Source organism: Rattus norvegicus, chromosome 15, assembly GCF_021556685.1.
Source record: "Rattus norvegicus strain SHRSP/BbbUtx chromosome 15, alternate assembly SHRSP_T2T, whole genome shotgun sequence".
Lineage (NCBI taxonomy): Eukaryota > Metazoa > Chordata > Mammalia > Rodentia > Muridae > Rattus > Rattus norvegicus.
This window is the reverse complement of record NC_141548.1, coordinates 37,314,181-37,325,521: the sequence shown is the minus strand read 5'-3', so window position 1 is coordinate 37,325,521 and position 11,341 is coordinate 37,314,181. Positions and strand designations below refer to the sequence as shown.

The 11,341-nt window shown below is 48.4% G+C and overlaps 1 protein-coding gene and 1 long non-coding RNA gene across 9 annotated transcripts in view; one reads left to right on the top strand and one right to left on the bottom strand.

Annotated features, from left to right (window-relative positions):
- The first annotated feature begins 431 nt into the window (after nt 1–431).
- Nucleotides 432–1,616, top strand: LOC148000978 (uncharacterized). The gene is made up of 3 exons (XR_015638817.1): nt 432–540; nt 703–896; nt 1,541–1,616. It is a non-coding gene; the product is annotated as an uncharacterized LOC148000978 (long non-coding RNA).
- Nucleotides 1,617–9,448: 7,832 nt separating this feature from the next.
- Cab39l (calcium binding protein 39-like) overlaps nt 9,449–11,341 on the bottom strand; it is a 103,716-nt gene continuing 101,823 nt past the window's right edge. For 7 of the 8 annotated variants that reach the window (XM_087585260.1, XM_087585259.1, XM_087585258.1 and 4 more), the window contains one exon: nt 9,449–11,336. In XM_087585260.1, coding sequence (XP_087441386.1) covers nt 11,157–11,336 — 180 coding nt within the window. In that variant the 3' untranslated portion in view covers nt 9,449–11,156. 8 annotated transcript variants of the gene reach the window in all.

Genomic DNA, 11,341 nt, shown 5'->3' with positions numbered 1-11,341 from the left:
GCCCAGGTATAGGCTGGTGGCATCTTTAGTTGACCAATAGTTTTAAATCAAGGGGCAAAGTATTTACAACAAAAGCTGCATATGTGAGAATTCACGGTCTTGGGGTAAGTAGACTTCGGGATACAGAATTTAGCATTACAATACACAGCAACAGACCAAACCTCAACAGATCCACCCAACCCATCTGTTCAGCCACCTTTTGGGGTCTTCTGTAGGTGTGGCCAGTCACTCAGGCTGGGCTCCGAGGCCCTGCTGAGGAAGAACTCACACCTCTTTTAAAACGACATTGGGACGGATGTCTATACCAAACTTACCTTTGTGGAATAGCCTCACCCCAGTTGTTCCCTCCCCTGTTCATTGGCCTTTCAGCAGGGACACAGATCTCTTTGTCTCATTCTCTACCACATGATTTCCCATCAGTATTTGAAGCTAGCCGTTGTGTGCCAGCAGCCCATGACAGCCTCCCTCTCGTTCTGAAGGCTCGCTGTGTCAGTATGCAGAGGTCTACAATGACTGTAAAGGACACCAGGCAAAGTCAGGGTAAGTTCCAACTTAGACAAGGAGATGGAATCTTGGGATAACTGCCTTAATCCCTGTTTGGTAACCATTGACAGGACAATGAACCTACTGCCCCAAATTCCCAATCTTCCCGGAAGTTATGATTTTTGTCCAGCCTCCCTCTGATATCACCTTTCTTCTTAGGTTTCCTACATGAGAAACATCGATGGTCCCAAGTTTCACCTTTCCTGTTTTTACACTTGCCTTACATTGTCCCACTACTGTGAAGAGACACCATAGCAAGGGCGAGTCATAAAGAAGACACTTCTTTGGGGCTGCCTCACAGTTTCAGAGGCTTAGTCCATTATCATCATGGCAGGGAGCCTGGCAGCAGGCAGGTATGGTGCTGGCGAAGTAGCTGAGAGCCACATCCTGATCCACAGGGGAGAGGAGAGAGACAGAGAGACAAAGAGTCAGACAGACGGAGACCAAGACAGAAAGACAGAGAGACAAAGACAGAGACAGAGACAGCCAGCCAGAGACAGTGGCAGGACCTAGCACGGAGTTTTGAAACCTCAAAGCCAACCTCCAGTTTCTCCGACAAGGCCACACTTAGTCTTTCTCAAATAGGGTCACTCCCCGATGGCTAAGCATTCAAATATATGCATTTTGGGTACTGGACTAGAAAGTTGTCCTGGGTTGAAGTTGTTGTGCTTTGGGGAACTTGTTTTGTGACACTTCCTCAATGTCCAACAAGCAAAGCCCGCCGTATTCCTACCCCTTCCTTACTGGAAACACAGCTGGCGTCCTCAGCATCCGCAACTTCACTCACGAATCAATAGTTTGGGAAATGTTTCCCACTCCTAATGGCCAAGCCCTCCTGGGTCCCCACAGCCTTTACCGCTGGACACCTAATCCTCTTACTCGCCTCTGGAGACCGCTGCCACCAAGTTCTTGTTCCAGCCATGGTCCAGCCTGACTCTACCCTACCCCTACTTTCCTGCTCCCTCTCACCCCTACTCAAATTCTTGTTTCTTTGTAGTTCCTTCAGAAGGATCTGGCCACTGACTAGAAAGATACCGTGTACAGGAGTGACCGGGTCTAGACAGAGATACTGCAAGAGCCCAGGTGTACGGTGACATAGCCTGGAAAGCATCAGGCCACACCGGGAGCCCTTGTTAGAGTAATCCAGAAGAAGTAGAAACTTGCGAGCTTAGCATTTTCAACCCTACTTCTTTCTTTAGCTTTTATAGTGCTGTGGAGGAACTCGGGGCCTCCCGCATGCCAGCAAGTACTAAGCTACATCCCCTGCTTAGGAATTTTGTCTTAAGGATGTGACTATGTTTTGGCCCATGGTTACATTTAACTTAATCTTGCAGCTTGATAAGCTCCTTGTCAATTTTGCTACTACTGAGTAGGCCCGGCGACTCCCGACAGGCATTCATTTGATCAGTGAGTTAGTTTCAGCCTAGCCATAGATCCTGTTAACCAAGAGTCCTGCAGGACTCCAATAAAGAACATTGTTTACTTCAGCCAGCAGGGGGCAGCATGTTCCAGAAATTGAAGGAGAGGCTTTTTGGAAGAAAAACTGATTTGTGCATGGTTACACCAGGATTCTGAATTGAGGAGAAGAAAGACAAGGCACAGTTCTGCCCAAACCCCAGACCCATGAGAGCCTGCCACCCTTCCACAGGCCGGTGCATCATGAGCTCGGAGGCCTCGAGTCCTTGGGAACCTGGGGATGACTTTATGGGACGTACCCATTCTAAGGTCAACAGAGGAAGACTAGTGAGGGCAGAACTTGAGGTGTGCTGTTTCTGAGATGGAGGGTGAGGCCTGTGGGAGGCTAGAGAAGACAGCTGTGACAGGAGGCTGCCTCTGAGGTGGATGTGGCTCAGTTAGTAGAGTACCCATGAGGCCTCAGGTTCAATCATCAGCATTGCCTTCTCAGTAGGTGGCCAGAAGGGAGGGTCGGAAGTTTATGGTTGTCCTGAGCATCTGAGGCCAGCTTGGGATACATAAGACTGTCAGAAAAGAAAGGCTGTAGCTGTGTGTGTGTGTGTGTGTGTGTGTGTGTGTATGATGTACATAGGGCCTGAACCACTGCAGAGTGTGACTGACTTGCTGCTTCTGGTAACATCAAAGACCTGAAGGCCTGGAAAGAGGGTCTGAGGAGGTAGGAGGGCGCAAGGGTGGACTGAGTGGCTCCTCCAGCTGGGAAGGGATAACAGCCCACGTACGTACGCACTTAACAGTTGTTGTGGGACAGAAGCAGGGCAATTGCAGAAAGGAAGGGTTTTAATGTGGGTTGCATTGAGCTAAATGCTGATGAGACACTAATGCCCAGTGCAACCAAGGCAAACGGGGTTTTGAAACAGGGCTGTGTGTCCTGGGGACAGAGTGGCAATGTAGGTATCAGAAGTTGGGAGGTTTTGAGGTTTGGACAGGAAATGTCTCTCAAAAGCTCTGGTCGCAGGCCAGCAGTGTTAGGTGGGACTTCTGGAAAGTGACTAGATCGTGGGGTGCTGATCTCATCAATGGTCCATCATGGATGGGGTCATAACAGAGGCTGGTGGAAGCTGTAGGAGAAGGTGCCTGTTGAAGGAAGAAGGTCACTGAAGTCTGCCTGGTAAAGACTTATTGTCTTTACCACACACAATCTCTCTCTACTTCATGGTTACCGTGAGGGAAACTGTTTCCTTTCAATCATCACCACACACCTAGACGCATGGGGCCAGACAATAACCTTTTTCTCCTTTCTGTTGTTTTCCTCAGGCATTTTGTGACAGCAAGGGAAAGTTGACTGACACAGTCACCTGGAGGCATGGGTTTGGGATTATGGCCAAGCATTAAAGTGTGCAGCCCAAGAGTCAGTCAGGAGAGAGCTCTAAAACAAGGCGTAGATGTGTCTAGACTATGTCTCACACAAGAAGACTTTCTAAAGAGGAGCCAAGAAGAGAAGCAGACTCACCTCGAGGGTGAAGCAAGAAAACAACGTAGGAACAAAGTACTTTCCCTAGTGCTGCTGGACTGCTATGGGAGAATAGCAAACTCAGAAAGATGAGCAACCGTTCCCATTCTGGGCTTGCTCACAGGAGAGGATCATGGGTGGGCACCAACACTTTCACATGCTCAGTTGATCCAGAGGTACACCGTACTTGGCTGGGGTTGTCTGGCACAGTGCATGGAATAATATGTAGCATGAAGATTCATGATGAATAGCATTAAATAACACAGAAAGCACCCAAGAGATAACACAGGTCACAAGGCTGTGGACGCAGCTCTTTGGTAGAGCTTGTCTAGCCTGTGCTAGCCCAGGTGCCAGTCCCCTGTTCTGCAGACAAAGCACAGTGAGTCTATGGTCACATTTTGAACAGTTTTATTACTACTTCGCACACTAGGTGGTTTGCCCATTTTAACCGATACTTCAATGATTCTAGTGTGTTAGTTTGCAGGTATGTGCAAGCACCTCCATAATTAGTTCAAAAATTTCCGTCACCTCAATGAGAAAGCCCCACCTTTAGCTGTCTCCCCACATGTCCATCTCACACTCCACCCTCAAATCTTTCTGTCTAGACGTCTCTGTGTTGGACTTTCTATGTGCACAGTGTCATTTAGTGTGTAGCTGTGACTTGAATGGTTCTTCAAAAGGTGTGTTGAAATTCAACCCTAGGAGCACATCATTTGTTTGTCCTAGTAGGGCTTGTTTTTCTTCTTTCTTTCTTTCTTTCTTTCTTTCTTTCTTTCTTTCTTTCTTTCTCTTTCTTTCTTTTCTTTCCTTTTCTTTTCTTTTTTTCTTAGCTGCCTGTTTATTTTCTAATGAGAGAGAGGGAGAGAGGGAGGGAGGGAAGGAAAGAGGGAGGGAGAGAGGTAGGGAGGAAAGGATGTAGATTTTGGAGGATGGGAAGGTAGGGAGGAGCTGGGAGAGGAAATCATAATCATAATGTATAATACAAATCTATTTCCAATAAAAAGGCGTAAAGCTTAGGTCACGGGCTCTGCTTCATGCATGGCCATGATGCTGTTGTTTGGCCTCTGTTACCCTGTGTTGATGCAGTGAGGGTCCCTACCAGATGCTGGTGGCTCAGCGATGGACATGCCAGCCTCTAGACGCACAAGCTGATGCACTTCTGCTCCTCTTGCATGACTGGAGCTCATAAATTCTGTTTCAGCAGCAGCAGATGGGTGAATGGTGATCTTTTGTGTCTGGCTTCTTTCACTTAGCACAGACTCACATGGTGTGGAACGGGTCAGTGCATTATTTACTTCAGTGGCTAGAGAGTTTCTATGGCTACAGCAGATTTTGTCTACTTACCAATACACTGCCCTCTGTGGAGACTTCAGCCTCTCATCAGGATGCCTCTGTAAACATTTCCTCATGTGAGTTCCTGTGTGGGCATGTCTTCATTTCTCTCGAGTGTACCTCTGGAGAGAAATTGCCAGGCTATATGACCAGTGTTGTGCTTCACCATATGGGGAACCGCTAGGCTGGTTACCATGATTTCACATCCTCACTCAAAGCGTGACTTTCAACTTCTCTGCATCTTCACTAATGCTTGTTACCTAACCATTTGATTCTAGCCATTCCAGTTAGTATGAAGTTTCTCCAGCATCGTCCTGTGTTTAGTGAGTGTGTTTGTATGTGACTGTGTGTGTTTATATGTGACTCTGTGTGTGTGTGTGTGTGTGTGTGGGGTGTTTGATGTTACCTTGGAACTCACTGTGTAGTCAAAGCTGGCCTCAAAACACAACTCATACATTTAATTCCCTGATTTGCCTATTGGTCAATCAATTGCCCTTTGATGGTTTTGATTTGCATTCAGCTCCCTGGGCTGTGGCTCCTGGAGGAAATGAGTTGAGTGGCAGCTGGCCTATCTCTAGGCTTCCCGCCTCTGGATACCATGTCTCTTCCCCACTATGACCAACTACACCCTTTAACCGTGACTTTTCCCTTTACTGTCAGACTCAAAACAACCCCCTCCCCCATAACAACAACATACCCTTTCTCCTTAAGTTGCTGGGACCATTACATCCCAGCAATTGGAAAAGACAAGGAGCCAGCTTGCCTCAACTCCACTACCCCGTGCTCCTTGCCCCAACATTCTTTCTGTATGTGACAGGGGTAAGTGTGATTGTAGGCAAGGCTGTCAGAGCTTCAGCAGGAGAGGAACTAAACCAACACTGGGAGTTCTGTCTACTTCCTTTCAATCATGTGCCACTGTGTAATGGTTATGGGAGGTTAACAACATACTTCTCACCATATGATACATCTTACCTAGGAGTGCAACCATGTATTTGGGCTGTGGAAAAGGCCCTCATGATGGGGCTTGAGTCTCTGGAGTTGGCCAGAGTGGGAAACTGGATCCACAGAGTTCCCAGGTGTGTCTCTATGTATGTGTGCATCTGTACATGTATGTATGCACGCATGTGATGTGTATTTATAAATTGTCTTCAAGTGTTTTCAACCCCTGCAACTTGAAAAGGTCCTGTTCTGTTCAGGTCCCCTTTATCACTATGATTTGGTGCTCCTGAGCTGAATGAACACATTGCTTTAAGGTGAGTCAGAGTGTAATCCTTCATAGGTTGCAGAAGACTTAGGAGCGGGCAGAGAACCTGGCAAAGGCAAACAGGGAAACGCTGAGCTTTTAGGGGGCGAGACAGCAGGCTAGCAGAGCAGATGTTCCCGATGCTAAACTCAGTAACAAGCAGGGAGAGGCTGAAGGCAGAGCCTGCAGTCCAGGCAGGTGGGTGGATTGTGGGTGATGTCTCTCCCAGCCCGGATAAGCAGAGGTCATGAGAGGGCAGATGAAAGTGGTTGCCTGCAGATTCAGTTTCTGCAAGGACAGATCCAGTTACCAGCTAAAGAATTGGACTTGAAGACTCAGGGGAGCAAGGCCACGGAAAACATGCAAAACACGTGGGGAGGCAGCGGTGGCGCCAACTGTCTCATGAACTCGTCCATCCTTTTCTGTTTCTTCCAAGGCAGACCTTCCTTCTTCTATGTGGGCAGTTTCTTCTAAGCAACCTGAGCAGGAGGGAGGTGTCCAGCACTAGCCTGAAGTAACCCTTCAGGTTAAGGCTACCTTTTGAGCACAGTGGTGTGGACAGGACCCCAGAGCTAAACAGACCCCCTCAGGACAAAAGGTGACTGGCCTCTCTTTGTGCTCCGCTAGGAGTGGCACCAACTAAGCCTAAGTCACTTACCCACCCAATTCAGGACAGAGAAGCAAATGTGCTTGGGTGACAAGGGTGTCCCTTCCCCTCTCTACAGTCTCCTAACTCTACAGAGATGAAAACGGCCTGACCCAGGAGCATGCCTAGGTTGTTGAGCCACCTGGGAAGGGACAAGTGGAGACACTCCAGCTGGACTCAGGTTTCTCTGAGTTGTAGTTCTCTGCCTTTGTTCCCACATCCCCCACTGTCTAGACGGCAGATGAAGCATCACTACCCAGCATCTCTCCAAGCTGGACCCCAAGGATATCTCATTTTATGGCAAACTGGCCGACTTTCCTTCTGAGGTTGGTAGGCCCCCAGACAGGAGACCCTTTCTCAGGGCCTTGCTAGAAAAGGGACATCTGGCCAGAGTTGGAGCCTTTCCCATATGGAGATTTCAGGGGTGCCATCCACTTTCCTTGCCCTGGCTCTCTCACAGTGTACACTGCCTGGCTGCTGGCCGCAGTTCCACCTGGATTCAGATGTGCTCAACCACCTGACGGCTGAGTAAAGTTTCTGTGCTCCAGTCAAGGTGAAGGTCACAGCTGAAGCAGCTCGAGGCAGGCCAGCCAGCTGTGGGTGTGCCCTTTCCTTTCCTCCCACATCCCAGGCAATACAGAGTCTCATTCATCCAGGCAGGGCAGGGCACGGCCATGTGAATGTCACACTGTGCCTGGACAAAGGGCAGAGGCTTTCTTTCCTCACAGAGGCAACAGTCTGCAGTTAGGTCTTTGCCCTTCCTCCGAGTCCTGGGTCAAGAGGGCAAGCCAGGGACACAGTGAGACCCTGGTCTGTGCTCAGCTACCCTGGCGCGATACTTTTTTTTTTTTTTTTTTTTTTTGCTGGTTTTGTTTGACTGGTCGTGAGCTTGCTGTGTAGTTGAGAATGGCTTTTTGATCTGTTTGCCTCCACCTTCTGAGTGCCAAAGCTGCAGGCATGAGCCACAATGCCTAGTTTATGTAGTGGTTGAACCCACGGGTTCATGCTCGTTAGGTGACTGTACTACTACCTGTCCCGAGATCAGTCTGAAAATGCTGCCGAGGCTGCCCTGGAATTCGTGAGCTCCAGTGACCTTCTTGCCTTTCAGCCTCTGGTTAGTCAAAGCTGTAGGTGCAGCCATGGCCTGCGGATGCCACTTCTCATGGCCTGCGGATGCCACTTCTCAAAACGTTAGCCCATTTTGTGCAGTGATGGGGTTACCAAACCCATGATGAGCTGTGACTGACCCGACTAGCATGACAGTGTTGCATGTGTGCTGGTCTGAGAGGCCCAGATGCATGGCTGTGAGCAGCTGAGTGCTGTCTCAGTCCATCCAGTCTGGGTTCGTCTCTTTTCTTGGGCCATGTAGGGATAAAGGGCCTGCCTGGAAGGTAGGTTGGAGCATGGCCTTTCGGGGACAGCCTGTCTTCCAAGATTCTGACTTTGGCATTCCTGCTTTACTGCCAGTTGCTTGATCAGGAGCAGGCCCCTTTCTGAGGCTAAATGTTGCTCCCTGCCATGGGAGGTGAGGCTGTGTCTGCATGGCCCAGCATAGGCAGGCATAACTCTGCTACGCTTTATTTGTGCCAGCTACAACACATTCTCTATACTTCAAAACACTCCTGTTCGTATTCATCTTCAGTAGACTCAGTCAGACCAAATCTAGACTTCCAAGGTCTCGAATGCTTCAGACCTTTGTCCAGTGGTGAAAACTCTCATTTCAATATCCAAAATCTTCCTGAAGGAATGTCAGTGAGAAGATGACCACACCAGAAATGAAACATAAAATGCTAACTGCCTCTAATACTATATAAACTAATGTATTCTGTAAGTGAAGCATCCTTCACACTGAAACAGTTCAGGGTGGAGAGCATTAGGGAGAAGGAAGGAGACCCACAACAGGGTGGAGTGGGGGTGGAAGGTGAGGGTCATGAATACAATCAGTGTGTGACAACACATGCATGAGGACGTCACAAGGAAACCCGTTCTTGGGCATGGGGACTATAAACTAAAGGAAACAGCTGTGGTGGGTGTGATGCCTGTTCCCTCCATGCTCTAACGGTTCTGGGTCTCGTGTGCTTTGCAGGTGCTGCTGTGGACTTGGCGGTTGTATCTGATGTGAAAGGGTCACGGCAGCCAGCAGCACAGCTAGTGATGGAGACTTGGAGATGCTCACGTCTCTTTCCCCAGAGGCACTACAGGATGAGAAATGTCTGAGGCAGGGAGTCAAAAACATTTACAAGGGGTGTATGCTGCCTCCCAGCCTTTCTCTAAGAACAGCCCTAACTCTGGGCAGATGCCTGGCTCTAGCCAAGAGCCTTGTCCTCATCCAAGAACATTGTGATCTCAGTGATCTCCCCACTGGCCACATTCCAGGACCCTGCCACTGGGAGCCTCCCAGGTCTCAGTAGAACACCACATAACTCCCAACACCATGGCCTTTCTCAGGTCACAGCCCTGACGATGCATAGAACGAAAGACAGACTGGGCCTTAGGTCACTCTGGGTGTCAATCTGGTGTGTCCCGCCCTAGATCTGGGACATTCTTCTTACAACCTCCATGTCTATGTTAATGAGAATGGCTCCTAACTGACATAGTGACTGCTGGCTGGTGCTTGGTCCTGGGATGCAGACAGGCCTCCTACTGCAGTGCCCAGGATGGTGGCATCGGAGTCTCACTGTGGCCTTGGGGGCCTCCTTTCCTGTTTCAGGACAAGAACTCAACTGCACAAGTAAAGGAAGAGGAATGAGACCAAGAGTATGTGGTACTTTTTATTTGGTCTTTAAACTGTGCTTCGTATTAAATATGACCTTTCCCAAGTCTCACAGTATTTCTAGTTATTTCTGTGTAAACACACTGTGACGGCGAGCTTCAGTGTCCCCTCTAAGTGAGTAACTTATAAACTCATGTCAACACCCAGCCACCTCATGTGCTGCACCTCAGATCCTATAGCTTTCTGTCCAGCAGGTCCACAGCCAGGGTAAAGAGAGGCTGGGAAAGAACTGAAACAAAATTAAAACATGGCCTTGCCTGTGTTCCGTGATGCTATGGAAACACATTTAAAGTTTTTTTCATCTCTTTTAATCAAATAAGCAAATCAAGAAAGGTCAAATTCTAGGGGGTTCTATGCTATCAGGAAAAATAAAAATAATCTGACTTCTATGACTGAAGAATGCAGGACACCAGGGGGTGCATGGAAGCAAAACACTTGAACCAGCCAAGAAGCAAGGTGCCCTGCCAGGCAATTCTCTGGTGAGAAGCCCACGAAAGGCATTTATACCTGAGAACACACTTCTCTCCCTGTCTCTGGGTGGAGACATGAGTGCCCAAAGTCAAGGAAGACAGCAGTCAGGTGCCCTAGGGATCCAGGCATGAAGAGCTGCCGCCAGGCAATGGTTGCTTCAGTGCCTGCGGAATTATCTTTAAAATCCACTTTAGAGGTCTTAGGTCTGAAAACAAACCGTGATCTTTAAAAAAATAACTTTCCTCTCTGTCCCTGTTAAGGGGACACAAATGAACACCGTAATTATTCTAGTATGAAAGAGAGTTCATTTAGACTTTTAAGCTTCTCACTGAAGACACTGATAGACGGTTACAGAATGACAGTTATTACAGAACAAACTGGACAAGAGAACCTTTCTTTGGTTGGTTGAGGCATTCTTTATGCACGACTTTGCTGATATAAGTCTCTTATGATCCTCTATAGCCATGGTTTGTATCTCCTGTGATTCCACCTCTCAAAACAGTCACCAGGAAGTGTTCTTTCCATGACAGCGACTAGTGAAAGAGCCTCACACTCCCTGACCCTCAGAGGTGCTGACAGAACAGTGATTATGGCCTCCTGTCTGCAACTCTCCTCTGAGCGTCACAGTCCACAGGTGTTCTTGGTCCCTGCAACCTCTACTGATCTCACTTGGCCCTCAGCTGCTCCCAGATTCGCCCTCAAAAGTGGGAATGGGCGTGGGCCACATGTCAGACATGGGGTACAGTGGGGAGGAATTGAGCTGGGAGATGACACCTGTCCCCCTTACATGAGTCAGAAGCCACTTCCTACCTAGCAGGCAGCAGGCAGGGAAGGAAAGTGCACACAGAGCAGACAATGCTGCCCTGTCTCCCAGCTCTTCAGTGTGTGAAAAACCAGATGGGTCCCCTCCCCATTGTCTGTTTCAAGAAACACATGTGTTCCTTGATTTGATGTCCTGGGTGACCTAAGGTCCAGTTCTGAACTTACACTGTCTTTATCAATATTTAATATAATGGTTGATTCCATAAGCAATCACAGACTTGATTAAAATGAATGTATTATTCTAGATTGATTTTTTCCACTCAAATGTTTGTATTTCATCGACCTTGAACAATCAGTTGAGAAGGTCAGGGTTTTCAAAGCCTTCCCAAGAACAGAGACTTTGAAACAACACTGTACACAAGGGCCAGGGAGACAAATGGCTGTCAGGGCAGGACCGTCTTCATGGGGCCGCTTTCTTCAAGTCTCGAATCTGTTTAATCAGGTAGTTCTTCTCATCAGCGAACTGCTCATCATCTGTCCTTTCTTTCTGGAAGCTGCTCAGAAACTCAATGAGTTTGGGCTGATTCTTTAACAGGATCTCCACAATAGGCTGCGTTTTATGGGGGCTGGCCACAAACACCTGGA